At 32.6% G+C, this 16,103-nt stretch overlaps 1 protein-coding gene across 1 annotated transcript in view; it reads left to right on the forward strand.

Moving 5' to 3' along the window:
- Positions 1-9,146: 9,146 nt before the first annotated feature.
- LOC149563674 (putative 12-oxophytodienoate reductase 11) overlaps positions 9,147-16,103 on the forward strand; it is a 21,231-nt gene continuing 14,274 nt past the window's right edge. The window contains exon 1 of the mRNA XM_089828233.1: positions 9,147-9,217. Within this exon, the coding sequence (XP_089684359.1) occupies positions 9,147-9,217 (71 nt within the window). The remainder of the gene's footprint in view (positions 9,218-16,103) is intronic.

Genomic DNA, 16,103 nt, shown 5'->3' on the forward strand with positions numbered 1-16,103 from the left:
AAGGGGGAGCACTATGTTTTTAGAGTGTTAATGAATACAAGGAAAGAATAGATACATTTTTGGAGGAGAGCAACAAAAGGGGGAGTCAAAGATAGAAATAGAGTACAACATGGTTCAACATATGCATGTTTTCTCAGTAGGAGCATTGGTTCAAATTTAGATCACTACAATTAACTCATGGGGAGTTATAAGATTTTGAGGTATGACTGTAAAGTCATGTTTTTTGCAAAATTTTGTACATATGCCAAACAAAGATAGTATTTGAGTTTTGCTCATAAGCTAAGCTCATTCATGCATGTCCAAGTGTTTTTTCTACTCATGTCAAAGGGGGAGATTGTTAATGATAGATTGGTTTTGACATATAAGTGACAATACACTTAAGTCATTGATTTAGTTAATGTCGAACAAGTAATACATGCTGAGAATAAGTTGCTAGATAGAATATGTCAAGAAAAGTAACTAATAAGTGTCGAGTCACTCAAGTGTCGAGTAGATAGTAAGTATCAAGTCATCAATGGATGTTGAGTGATAAATGGATGTTGATTCATTCAGAGATTGAGTTATAGCATTGGAGTTGTAGTTGATGTCGAGCATTTGGGACTTCAAGTGTTGAGCAATACAATTTTGACATAGTTTTTTGTAACGGTACAAACTACTATATAAACCATTTTGGAGCTGACTTAAGGATTTTTTTGTGATCTCAGATGATAAGAATGAATCTTAATTGGGAATTCATATGCAATACATGCAACCAATTAGTTATAGGGATGAATTGAGAAACTAGATGGATGAATCACAATCATTGATTCATACCCAACCCTAAATCATGTAGGTCTTCTTAAGGAGGAAAAACCCTAGACTTTTTATGAATGTTAAAGGAGAAAAGGGACAAGTTTGCATGCATAGAGCATTCATGGTAAATAAAGTATTGAGAATTGAGATACATTGTAGAATCAGTTAGAGGAGAATAGAGGAAAGGAATTATAGGAAATAAGAGATACATATGATCAGAAGGATCAAAGATACATACAAAGAGGTGATCTATTATCTAGGAACAAAGTGCTAACTGCAAGATCATTGTTTATACATTCTAGCAGGTGAATCAATTAAATCTCTTAACAAAGTAGTCTTAATAGGTTGTTGGAAATCCTTTAACATGGTGCTTATTTCATTCTAAGTTAAAGTCCTTTTACGAGACACACTTCTAATAGGGTGTTGAAATCCTTTAATAGGGTAACATCTAAAAATCTTACAAGCCTTTAATAGGGAAGACCTTTCACAATGTAGATCATGTTTCATGATCAAACATTGTAACCTTCATTAGATACACTTTATTATTACAGTAGTGGAGATTTATGGGTATCATCACCACCACAGTTTTACCTTCTCATTGGAGGGTTTCTAGGTAACCAAATATATTGTTCCATCCATGTGTTGAATGTTTATTTACTTTCAAGTTATGGATGTATATGCTTAATTTGGTACTTTAGTTTACTTGCATAGATTGTGAGATTTATCTATGGTGAATGACTTTAAGGTTGAAAGTTTTAAGTGTTGATTCCCCCCCCCCTCAGAGTTTACTTTCCCATTATATTTCAAACAATTTCTTACTTCACTATTCTTGAATAATTAGTTGGTCTAGCTGTCAGAAGATAGACCACATAGGAAGTCATGTAGAAATGAGAGTTAGTTTTTATTAAAATGAATTTTTCATTAAGGTTATTGATGATGGTGGTGGCGTAGTCAATTGGAAACTCCCTCCTTTTGATGGTTTCAATGAAATGAATCCTCCAATTTTCAATATGACTAGCCATAGGAAGTCCCATAAATCTTCTCAGGAGAATTATATTGTATCAAATATCATCTATCATGATGCAGGAGCATCTTGCATGGGAAAATTGAAAAAAAAAAAAAAAAAAATTGTGGAGAGAGAAAGTGACGAAAATTAAAGGAGAAATTTAAAAAAAAAAAAAAAAAAAGGAAAAAGGAGAAAAGAAAGAAAAAGAGGATTTCTATTTTCGAGGTGCATAGATGGCATAATAGAAAAATAAAAAATAAATGGTTATCATTCCATTTATCGAGGTGTGTGGATAGAATTCTAGAAAGTTATGAATATTGTAAAAAGTTGTGGATATTGTAGAAGGTTATGGAAGTTGTAGAAGATTGTGGAGGAATTCTAGAAGGTTGTGGATAAGTCATGCATGGGGTGGTAAGTGCCTATTTAAGCAAGGCATATGAGCATTTCTAAATCAAGCTCAAGGAGTAGCTTGAGAAGTAGAAGCTCAAGGAGTAGCTTGAGAAGTGGAAGCTCAAGGAGAAGCTCGAGGAGTAGAAGCTCTAGAAGTGGAAGCTCGAGAAGTGGAAACTTGGAAAGTGTCAAAGAGAAGGAGGTAGTGAAGAGTGATTTTTTTTGAGTCTGTGGACAGAGCGCCAAATGTGAGGCAGTTTACAGCAAGATTGTGATGGACTTGTGAGTGTAGACATAGCGTCGAATGTGAGGCAATTTACACTTGGATCTTGGATAAAGTTGGAGAAGAGCTAGTGATTGCAGTTTAGAAACAAGGAGGTTTCTTGGTGGCTTGTGAGCACAAGTTGAGATATCATAGGTTTCTACCAGAGTGTGGAGCTGGACTAGCTTGGGTTTGGATTGGATCTTGAGAGATCTTGTAGAAATGTTATTGTAATTGCTAAGGATTTTCAAGTATAATAAAATTTCTTGGGAAGTATTTTGTCATTTCTTGTCTCCATTTTGTGGCATTTTTGGTTATGAGTTGGTAAGGGTAGTGTGTACCTTCATTAGTGGTATCAGAGTATGTCGTTCGTCAGTGGTATCAGAGCATACCTTCATCAAGTGGTATCAGAGCGGTACTTGATCAATGGTATCAGAGCCATACTTCATCAGTCGTATCAGAGCCATACTTCATCATATCATGTACCCCCATTTCATGTCAACCTTTCTCTAAGATCTTCCATTAGTAGGTTATTGTGCAATGTGGTAATTTTCTTTCACTATGCCTTTTGCCTTTTGTTCATGCTCCCTATACCACTTGTCTACTATGTCATATGTAATATTTTGGAATTAGTTTGTAGGTGGTAGGTGACAAACCTTCTCTATATTATATGGGCATATATGTAGAACCATCTACCCATAACACTTCTTACAACCCCCCCCTCTCACATGTAATAGTGGGCCAGTGCCGTGATCAACTATGAAGATTAGATAGATATAGGGTGAGAATTTTGACTATCTAACCCACTTAGAATAAACAATGAGATCATCTATGATCTCTCCTTTGATTTTTTGAACGAAACCAAGAATGCATTCCAATCAATGTGGCCCATCTTTGTGTCTCAAACTTTGGAGTGCTTATCTATAAATCATGATTTCTTTGGCATGACTTAGAATTTTAAGTTGAGTGATTTAGGTGTTATCCTTTTCACCATAGATAAATGAGATGATCGCATTTTAACCTTCAGAAAAGACACATGTTAGTATATTGGTGTTGAAATCTCAGAAGACCCAAAATAGTAGGATGAGACTAGCAAAAACCAAGAAGTAACTAGCAAAACAATAACAAAAATTAATAAATTTTATCAATAGGATGAGAAAATAAAAAATGCATACATTATGCATTGGGTACACCTATACAAGGTGTGGATACTGTAATCATTACCTTGTTATGTGTTTCATAATTGCATGTTGCACATATTGTTAGATGTGCATGTGAAGCCACTTTGGCAGGTTCTTATAATTTATGTGCATCTTGCTCATATAGTATATTTTTCCATGTGCACATCAATATTTACCATAGGGAGTTTGAAGCGAATAGATGAGCTCTGCCTACATGGGTGTAGATGTCTAATGGTGCATAAATGTAGTTCTAGGGGTCTCCAAAAAATTAAATGACCATAATAAAGGGGAACCCTAATATTTATAGGTGTGGTGAGGCTCAAGGGGGTGCACATGTGCATGTGTATATGTGTGTGTCTCCAAAATTAGGTGCTTGGGTGCACATTAGGCACCCATCATAGGTGCACATGTGCACACTATCTTTGCCTCATCAAATTTTGATTTTATGACCTCTTGACATGGTTCATGACTAACCAATTGGGCATCCTAGACTAAGCTACGCATGAAGGGAGACTCTATTTATCAAAGCACCTAACTAGGTGACCTGTTCTAGAGAGTGGGATCCCTTACCCTAAAATCAAAGAGACATACCCCATTTCAAATTTAAAATGTAGCATGTGTCATGAAGCCACAATAGAAGGTTGTACTAGTGGTTCTTATTTTGTGGCCTTAGAGGTAAATTCTTTGTAAACTCTTATCACCTCCTATCATCTCATTCCAAATATAAAATATTCCAATGTCTCATTCTTCAAAACAAAATCCTTATGATCAAAATTCTTGATGAAAAGAGGTATATTTGAGCTATGGACTGTCTATGGAAAAAGGAATCTAGTTGCTCCTAGTTCCAAATGTTTTGTGGAATCTCTATAAAGAATAAAACAATCAAGTCTTCATGTAAGTCTTTTAGACAACAACAATGTTGGATGATAGGATAAAACTTGATGTGGTTGAAAATTATCATACCAACCTCAAAGGTAATGTGGATTTTAATAATGTGATTATTGTAGATAGTTCTAAGATCCTAAAAGATAGTAGTAAAGAGAAAAGGGAGAAGGCAAGATGGGACTGACCTCCTAAAGGTTGGAGAAAATTAAACTTTGATGGGACAATGAAGAGGAATCGTGTTGGCTATGGTGAAATTATTCGTGATGAGAGTATAAATATTATTAAGGTCATCATTGTTCCTCTTGGGTGTCAGAATAATCACCTAGTAGAAGAAATGGGTCTCCTCCATGGGCTAATGCTGGCGGTTAACTATAAGTACAAACAGTTGTGGATTGACAAAAAAATTCATGAATATTCTTAATTATTTATAGGAAAAGGTTAACTCCTTATGGATAATAGAAAATATCTTGAAAGAGTGTAAAACTATAGTGAATAATTTAGACTTGATGGTTATTAGCAACATGTATACAAAAGCTAATAATATGGAAAACACTATTGCCAACATGGTTTTTGCTAGCTCAAAGCCCACTCTATGGAATGATATTTTAATATGGTATAGAAATTGAAAAGATGACATCGATCATGACGAAATGTTATGTGAAGTGGGGGATTTTGAACATATTGTCATTAATCAAAGAGATTCCTAGAAAAATGAAGAGTAATGATGGTGGTACTTACAACAAGTTTTTGCATCAATTTTGGAGAACTTCTAACCTTTTGTGGGCATTTATCCTTTTATTTATTTATCTTATCATTTCTTTGAGTAAAGTAGAAGCATTTGGAAAATATTTGGAGTTGAAGAATGGCACACAAGAATTATAATGGGTGGTTCTTTAGAATAGCCAGAGTCGAGGAACTGTGATTTTTGGAAGAAAGAACCTAAAGTTTTGGAAATGTTGGATAAGGGAGTTTTTGTTCCTTACATGATCAAAATGAAGCCTACCAAACTAGACATTAGCAAGGCATTAATAAATGATTGCGAAGTGGGTATGTTCACATTGGCAGGGAGATGACTCAAGCTGGACATCAACATTATGGTGTTGATTACAAGTCTCAAAGGAAAAGGTATAAATTTTTACCAAAACAAAACAAAAAGGAAAGGAAGTGATTAATAAATTTCTTAAGACTGAGGATGGGAATCTAAATAAAGAAAAGAGAGGGTTTTTTGCCACATCTTCTATAAAAACTTTGTGGAAATTAGTTTTGAAAGTGGTTATTGAGTATGTTAATTGTTATGGGAGGTATGATATGACAAGGAATTATAATTTTTTCCTGTTAAATCATTTCAAGCAAAAAGTTAGGGTTTTTGTTTTGTTTTACCTTCTTTTTTCTCTTGCACATAGTATAAAATAATTCAAGGAAAACCAAATAACCCTATTCTCCATCAAGGGCTTATGAGACTAATTTTTGAATTTATGCTGGACCATGTATAGGAAACCCTTCCTTCTTTAATTATTGTTAAAAGAAACAAAAATCCATAAAACTCCTAGTAGAGGTAAAGGTAGAGGAAAGTAGTTGATCGCTGAATTAGGAGATGTGAAAAAGGAGCCAGTGAAAAGGAACAAGAGGAGTTTAAATTATAAATAATTGATGATTAGCTCTTAAGGAGCTAGTAAGGGAAATGTTAATAGTTTGGAAATGGAGGAGGATGCTGAGACTGAATTTTTTAGAGGGTCAATTGAAAAATTATTCAGATCACCTTGTTCTTGCCTCTCCCTTATTTCTATTAATTTAGAAGAAGTGAAGGAACATTTGCATAAGGAGGATATGGGTCGTAAAAGTGTTGATGCTGGTGAAGAAGAGGATTTTGATAAAGAAGCCTTGTGCTTCAAATCTTTTGAGGAAAATGTTAGCAACAATCTACTCATTGAGCTGCATACCTCATTTGTCATAGCATCCACTAAAGCTTTTGATGAAAATAATTAGAAAATAGAGAAAGGACTTTCCTAGTTGCCAACATTATCTATGTGGATATGGTCAATGTGAAATTATTAGATGGGGATCTTAAAGGGGTTGACATTCAACCACCTTTGAGTGTGCTCCAAACTATAAAGGCTATCTCTATATATAGCTTTGGAATGGAGAAAAGGACTCTTAACTCCATAGAAAAGATCAATATTATTTATGGGCAGTAATTGCAAGGATGGAGGAATTTGAGAGTAGACTATATGTGGGGCTCATGTTTGGTGCTATTGGAAATGATCTAGAGGAGATAAATTTGTTACAAAGGTTGGTCAATAGAATTGAGAACATTGAATTAATAGCTATAAACATGGTCAATAATTATCAAAAGTTGTTGGAGGACTTGGTGGAAGATTAATAGTGCCAGACGTCAATGAGGTTAAGGGTGTGAAAGATTCACCTGCTAAGAAAGGAACAAGATCTTCAACTAGGAAGCTCAAGGCCAAGAATGATAAGCATGTCAAAGAGGATGCTAAATAAATCATGGACAAGATCAAGGAAAAGGAGGAGCTCGCTCTTAAGCAAGGTTAATGTTGGGCTTGTTATTTTGTCTTTGATTTTTTTGCTTTATTGTGTCTTTAGCTTAAGTTTATCGTTTGGAATTTGTGCCAGTTTTGGTCTCTATTTACTATTGGTTTTGTGATGGGTTGTTTGTTGTGTGTGGGCATTGGTCTTCTTTTCCAAGACACTTTAATCTTTTGAACATTGAATATATAAGGGTCCCTATAAAATATCTATTTTAATCCTTAATTAAAAATAATGTAGGAAATATATTTCAACTAAATTTAAAAATAAAATAAAAGCACAATTTAAATAATAATAAATATAGGTAAAATAGATGACATGTGTGAGACAATATAAAAAGGTTAAAAATAGAAAACTAATTTCATTGACTGTAGCTAAATTTAATGGTATATGGGGTGAAGACTAGATTAATTATTATTAAGAGGCTCCAGCCACTATTAGCTATTTTCTTGATAATTATTTTGATATCAATAAATATTTATATATAAAAAAATTAAAACTGTATTTGATGATTCAAATTATTTAAATATACAAAAATAAAAGTCATAATTTAAATCATATAACCTTTTTATTTAAATGATGAAATATGAAGAGATATTATTTTTTTGTTTGAAATAAAGATATTTAAGAGCTTACTAGTTCATACATACAAACTTTAGATTGAAGTAAAAAAATCTTTAAAAATAATAAAAAATAGAATATCATAAATCTTTTCATAGAAATTTTAATTTTGTAACCTTTTTGATAATTTATTTCAATTATCTAGTATTTATTTTCTTCCAATCAATTGTATTCTAAATTTTGAAGTAACATGTAACTTAATTATATATCTATATTAATTAAAAAATAGAAAATAATTCTACAATTAAAACTTTTACTTTTAAATCTTTTTTATATTCACAATCACATATAATTTTATAGAATGGGAAAAATATTAATTAGAAAATTGAAAAGAGTTCTACCATTAAAAGTTTTACTTCTAAATCTTTTTTATATGGACAATCACATATCATTCTATAAAATGGGAAAAATAAATCTAATACATGAAGAAGTCCTAAAACTTTAATATAAAATACAACGATTAAACTCACTTTAAACATAAGAAAATATCCACCCTACTTTATCTTAAATAAAATGAAATAGATGCATTAAAATAGAACAATTCAAATGCTTAAAATAAGCTCTCTTAAAATAAAAATTTATGTGGGAGTTTCTTGCGAGCCTAGGGCTTCCAAATATACCATTCATTACATGGGGCGCCAATGGCTTGCATACAAGTTGGTGCACTACTCAATACTAATTCCAAAAACAAACATTATATGTAAACTCGCCCATTCCCCACCGTCAGCGGAAAATCCCTAGAAAGAAAGAATACCAACAAAGCGGGCAGATACGTGAATCCCATTGCAGCCAACCACGCTCATTCCACGCGCCTGATGTATAATATTATATATTGTACCACTACAGATGCCGTGGTGGAATAAAAACAATGACCGCAAAACGCAAACAAAGGAATTAATTGTCAAAAAAAAAAATACATAAAGAATATTATACCAAATCTTTTATATTAACAATTTTTGAAAGTTTATCAAGCATATATATGATATTCTGAAAATTGTGTTTTAGTAATTAAAAATATAGAAAATGACATATAGTTTCGTATTACTGTAAGTTATTGGAGACATTTGTACAATTTGTTTGTGGTAAAATTGTCCCCAAAAAGAATATGTTAGAAATTTTTATTTATATAGTCATTCATACCTCACATGCAAAGCAGCAATTTGTACTGCTCCATTTAGAGTAAATTAGATGCATCCATCAAGAAATATGCGAAAAATGCATATACAAACATCTCATGCATTATAAAAAGTATACATGTTTTTATATTGCTCAAATTTTGTATCATCTGAATAAAATATGAACTTTACCATTATGCTGGTAGATTTGACATAAAAGAATAGTTTTTCTTTTATTCTTTACATTACATTTTTTTGAAGTTGTCATATACAGCTACTTTAAGCATGGGTTCTACAAAGTTGTAGAATTTGCATTTGATGGTATATATGTTAGTTTATCTACTTTAATGGTATATGGCTTAAACGTCACAGTAAAGAGTACTGGTTGGAGGATGGCTTGTACTGTTGCTGACCAGAGGTTTGTTTAAGCTGTTTAACGCTATAACAAGAATTTGATTAAGTGCACTAGTTTGTGAGATTAGTAACTGCAGTTTGCAATTTATTAATATTGTTTTGTAATATTTCAAAATCCAGTTTAAGACTTGGTAGCTTTAGCTTTCTTATATGGGATGATTATTCGTTCCAATCGTCCATAAGATGGATTAGAAGATTGTCAATAGCCTAAGAGGCTCTATAATTTATTTGATACTGTCCTAAAAGTAATATCAAATTCAATGGTATTAAATTGTTCTATTTTTGCTGTCTGGTTTTGGGCATGCCTGTGTACTTATCTTTCTTCGACCAGTTCTTTCCTTAATTGTAGTTGTCATTTTTTATATAATGTTTATTATATAGCTTTTGATTGATTTTTTTATCTAGTAAAGTCTTAAACGAATCTTGTGGAGTGAAGGTGGATGCATTTAGTTATGTAACTTAATAGGTTAATAGCTTTTGATGTTATTTTATTGTCACAATTATTTATTTATTTATTTATTTTTAGAATTAGTGTTGTTTTAATTGTAATAATAATAAATCAATTTATATAATTGTTCAATGTAAGACAGAAGAATATTATTTATTAGAGGATGTTGGATAAGCGGACTGTTTTTTCTATTACAGATTTTTTTAGTAGTTTTATTTTCTATTAAATATAAGTAAACTTTTGTAGTTATACCACTTCACAATGATTGGCATTTGAACTGATATTTCTTTTTTAGTTGAAATACAAATTGGAAGATAGCATCTCTATCACATAATGTCATCTTCATCATTTGAATTCTAATCCAAGAACTCTTTCTCTTATTTCTACATAGAAATCAAATAATTGTGAGCATCTTTGATTTGGTGTTTTTGTTAGCATCCTTAATAATCTTGACATGAGAAAAACTTCTTCTCAAAGTGATGGAATCAGCTATAAGAAAATGCTCAAACCTATGATAGGCTACTCTCTATGAATCAACTAGTTGTTTTAGCTCTAGGAAATCAGTCCATGGGATGGGACAGACAGAAGAGTCAAGGGTGATGTCAACAACACCCATATTAGTTACAGCATCTATAAGCTTATTCCCCTCCATGTATGTGTGAGAGATGTAGTATTCCTCAAAAGAGTCTAGTAGTACCCATGTTTCAAAACATAACTATTTTGCCAAGATTAAGATTTTCAGTTAATGCATGCATTAATGATAACTATTGAATCACCTTCATCATATTACATACATGCATGTGAGCCTATGTTTTAAAAAATAAACATAATCATGATACAAAAGAATGAGACATATTGTGCCAATTTTAATAATGGTATACATAGCATAAAACCATCAATCCATTTGAGCCTAAACCCATCTTGGGTAACTTCATTATATTGTTTGGACATCCATGTTTCCTAGGGTAAAGCTAATGGAGGTGGGAGAACATTGGAAAAAAAAAACCAATGTTGGAGGACTCACCACTAGTGAGGGCCACAAAATGAATCAACTAGGGAGTATCTACAATGGAGGTGTGGTAGCAATGGCCTTCCTCCTTTCAATCTTTTGAAGAAAATGTTTCAAAGTATAATCAAAATCCACCTCTATTTTCTTTTTGACAAGGAACTCACATGGCACCCCTTCTTGTAACGGTTCTGACAAGGGAATAATTAACCACTCTGATTGTGCAGTCCAATCATTGTGACTCTTCCTCTTCTTAACCCTTTCATATTCCACTAAATGTGACTAATATAGAATAGAAAACATAGTTGATGCTGCTGATTATTATTAATTGTGATTTATCAAAATAAGAGAAATTCCCCTATTTAGAGAGTGGATGTATTCCTGACTAGCTAGATAAACCACTAAAGATTATCTCTAGAAAGGAACTTAACCTTAAGGGATCTAGATAGAGCACCTAGATACCTAGATTGATAAGCTTTTAAAGATTGTCTCTAGAATGGAGCTTAATCTTAAGGAATCTAGATACAACACCTAGATACCTAGATTGACAATCTTTTAAAGATTATCTCTAGAATGGAGCTTAATCTTAAGGAATCCGTATAGAACACCTAGATACCTAGATTGACAAGCTTTTAAAGACTATCTCTAGAATAGAGCTTAATCTTAAGGGATCTAGATAGAACACCTAGATACCTAGATTGATAAGCTTGTAAAGATTATCTCTAGAATGGAGTTTAATCTGAAGGGATCCAGATAGAACACCTAGATACCTAGATTGATAAGCTTTTAAAGATTATCTCTAGAATGGAGCTTAATCTTAAGGGATCTAGATGGAACATCTAGATACCTAGATTGATAAGCTTTTAAAGATTATCTCTAGAATGGAGCTTAACCTTAAGGGATCCATATAGAACACCTTCATACCTAGATTGATAAGCTCTTAAATATTATCTCCAGAATGGAGCTTAATCTTAAGGGATCTAGATAGAACACATAGATACCTAGTCCATAAAAGATAACAAGATCCAATCATGAGCTATAGAATCATCCCCAAAATGAGGCTTGATCCTTAGGAGTTAGGGTTTAACTTGTCCTAATACCTATTCATCAAACTCTGATAAAGATTGCTATAAGATGTGATTAGCTAATGAAAAGATGAGATAGATGAAAAATGATGCCAGATAGAGAGGAGAAGGATGTCCCTAGTGATGAGATGCCTCGAGTGATAAGGACATAAGATTTAGATTGAGTTTAAATTCAGTTTGAATGATGTAATCATTCTACCCCTTGGGAGTGAAATTTAAAGATGACACACTAGAAATATGATATAAAGTTGTGTATCAAGAGATATAGAAGAACTCCATAAGTGAAAAGATCATAGAAGAGATTGAAGAGATAGTGAAGGGCTAGTTGGAGTGGGAATAATAAGAGTAGCAACACATGAAGGTTTTGGATCTTTAGTTTGATTGGTATGGGAGAGGTTTGCAACTAAGTCAAGATTAGCTTAGGTTTCTTTTAGAAGTAGCCTTTGAGGGTACACATAGTTAATAGCAAAAGAATTAGGTGTTTTTTTTGGTGGAGGAATGTTGGAAAGCTTAGATGCTTTATAAGGTGATTGCATGTTGGAAGAAGTAGAACTTGTATTTGAACCATTACTAGACATGGTTTCATGAGCTTGATCAAGCTTGATAGTAGCATCTTTGATAGATAAGTTCATAAGTTTTTGAATTATGCCAATATCAAATAGATCTTGAATTTTATTTTTGAACTCCATGCAATGTGAAGGTTCATGTAGATTATGTCTATGATAGGCACAATAATTACTCATGAAGAAGACTCTAGCCAAAGTGACTTTAGGAAAAACAATGAGTTTCTTTTTAAGTAGTTCTTCCAAAGTTGATTCATAAGATCTTCCTAAAGTGGTTAAATCATGCTTTGGTTTAGGTGCCCAAGGTCTTTCTTTGAAAATATTTCTAGATTTCTTGGGTGTTTGTGGACTATTTTGAGATGGCTTGGACTCAGCATTATAGGAAGGTAAATAAGCTTGCAAGGAGAATTTTTTCAATGATGTGTCATCTGCATCCATCATTCTTTGAAGTTGAGAAATCATTGATTGGATTTGTTTCTTCACATTTGCAATAAGTATTTCTTCTTCCTCACTTGGAATATTAACTTTATTGCATCTGTTGTTAGCCATTGTGATGTCCTAGGTTTATTTGAAGCAATAAAAACTCTCCACTCTTAGTTGCAATAGTCATAGGTACAAAATTTTGATAGGTTTAGACTAAGACCACACTTAAAATGTCATCTCAAAGTATGTGTAAGTGATAGCAAGGGTGATGTTTTCCAAAGTATGAATAGTTAGTGGCTAGAACAACCAAGAGATTGACTATCATGATAACAATGGATAACAATATTGTAGAACAAGTATAATAGTGGAGTAAATAGACTAGTTCATATGTGGTCCACAAGTGTTCAACCAAGATAGTTTAGCTCCATATAGTTGCAAGTACAGTTGTCTAGGGAGTTTTCTTAACATAAACTAGTGAAGATTTAAGAAGATAGTAGAGTTGTCATTTTCAAGCAATTTCTCATTAGATGTTTAACTCACCATTTCAACAGTTTTGACTTATTTGATATTTATGTAGATTTTGTACTCTGAATACTCAAGCATGCAAAACACATCAACAATCCTATCAAGGCTTTCAACTAGGATATACAAAGACTAACTATATGATGTCCTCCATATACACAAGGTACATGAGAATTTGTAGATGAAAGAAAATAATGCCACATAGTTGGGAGAAGACAGTAACCCAAATCTCTACCTTCACTTCCCAAAGGTATAAAATTCTTTGGGGCTTAACCAAGAGTGAAAAGATTATACTTCCAAGAGAGGTGCTTTCGATTCACCTCCTGATATTTATACTCCACCAGAACATGGGAGTTGAGGTCATCCCAAGGGATGATGAAATCCCCAAGTAGGCCTCCTGAAAATAAAACAAGTCCACTTATTTCTTGTGCACTCAAAACCACCCAAAGGTGCAAGAGGAGTGGATATGTAAGTGGCCTTGAGGTTTAAAACACACTCATTATTTCCCAATGAATATTTAGATTTTGTATTCTACTCCTAAAGAAACTTGTGTTTAGCATAAGGTTCTTTCAAACTTATAGTGTCGTCAACATAATAAAATGAAAATTTATCAACAAAAGTAAATCAAGCATCATTGACATAAGAAAATGATAGGGAAAAGAGCCAATTTTAACAATGGTATACATAGCATAAGACAATCAATCCATTTGAACAAAAACCCATCTTGGGTAATTTCATTATATTGTTTGGACATCCATGTTTCCTAGGGTAAAGCTAGTGGAGGTGGGAGAACATGGAATAATAAAAAAATGTTGGAGGACTCACCACTAGTGAGGGCTAGAAAATGAATCAACTAGGAACTATTAGCAATGTAGGTGTGGTAGAAATGGCCTTCTTCCTATTAATCTTTTGAAGAAATTTTTTGAAATTATAGTCACAATCCACCTCTATTTTATTTTTGACAAGGAGCTCACATGGCACCCTTTCTTCTAACGATTTCGACAAGGGAATAAGTAACCATTCTGATTGTGTAGTCCAATCATTATGACTCTTCCTCTTCTTAGCCCTTTCATCTTCCATTGAATGTGACTGATATAGAATAGAAAACATAGTTGATGCTACTGATTATTGTAACTTGTGATTTATCAAAATAAGAGAAATTCCCTTGCATAGAGAGTGGATGTAGTCCAGACTAGCTAGATAAACCACTATAAATTATGTGTCTATTCTTGCATCTTTTGATATAGTTTTAGTTTTTTTTTGGTATCTTTTATTTCAGCTCAACAATTGGTATCAAAACTATTTAAACTTGATTGATTTTGTAGAAATGATAAAGATTTACAGGCACCATGGATGAGGCGGATAAGTGAAAAATCAAAAAGTTTTCTAGGAAAAACTTTGGGCTATGCAAAGTAAAGATAGAGTATTTTCTTATTAAGAAAGATTTACAACTTGTGTTGCTTGGTAAGACAAAGGGAAAAGGATCATTGGTAGATAAAGAATGGGAAAAACTAGATTTGAAAGCTAGGGAAATTATTTTTCTTAGCTCTCTCAAGTAATGTGTTGTTTAAAATTTCAGAGAAGACAACTAGAGATCTAGTTGAGAAATTATCTTTATTGTATGAGATGCCTTTCGTTTCGAATAAAGTTTTTATAATGAAGAAGCTATATAATCTAAAAATGAAAGATGAGGGAGTAATGTTGAATCATCTAAATGAGTTTAATATATTATCTAGACAACTCATTTTGGTTAGTATACCCTTAGATGATGAAATAAAAGCTATTTTATTATTATGTTTACTTCTAAACAGCTAGGAAGGCATAGTAATGGCTAGTAGGACTTCAATAATAGCCAAGAACAAGCTACAATTTGATAAAGTCATAGCTACATTACTTAGTGTAGACATGTGAAGGAAGCACCATGAATCCTCTTCTAGTAATGCTCTAATTGTTCTAAGCACAAGCAATAGAGGAAGAAGTCATGAAAGAGGTAATCATAACAATAATAATAATGGAAGAGGAGGATTGAATCATCACTCAAAGTCTAAAGGAAGAAATTTCACTTGCTAGTTTTGTGGTAAACCAAGCCACACCAAGAAGTGATATTGGAATTACAAAAAGGCTCAAAATAAAGTAATTTAGGATATTGTAAATTTTGCAACTAATGGAACCTTGGTACTTGTAGCTGGTGACATGGATTCAAGTTAGTGGGTTCCTGATTATGGTGCATCTTTTTATGCTACTCCATGTCAAAGTGTGTTCACAAATTATCATGAAGGTATGTTTGGTTAAATTTTTCTTGGGGATAACAGAGAATGTGATATTGTCAACAAAACATATATTTAATTTTCACTAAAAAATGGTAGTAAATAGATTTTAAAAGATGTTAGGCATGTTCCTATTGTGTATGTGAAATGCAAGTCTCAGATCCTCACACACACTTCAACTCGTCATTATATGTGAAACCATCCCAGAATCAACATCGAATTGTTTATCTGAAATAGTTTGACAAATTGACCTGTTGCCTTATAACTAGAAAGATTTTGTCTTTTCTCTCAGAATGAGAAGTAGACAACCATTCCTCTAGAATGAAGAATTTTATGCTATATGAGAATGTAAATTATACTAGATGAAATGCAATTAAGCTAGGAAAATAAAAGAGTATACTATGCTAAATGAATGCATTTTTAAAATCTAGATGATATTATAATGCAAGAAATAAAAGCTATGAAAATGTGAGCAAGATGAGCAAGTATTCCAACATAAGTTCGATGCAAATTCTGAATTTCTCTATCTCTATAATGAGGGATTAGAAGCCTCTTAAATAGAATTCCTAAAATCTA

Source organism: Cupressus sempervirens, chromosome 4, assembly GCF_028749045.1.
Source record: "Cupressus sempervirens isolate cs-2001-9-10 chromosome 4, ASM2874904v1, whole genome shotgun sequence".
Taxonomy (NCBI): Eukaryota; Viridiplantae; Streptophyta; class Pinopsida; order Cupressales; family Cupressaceae; genus Cupressus; species Cupressus sempervirens.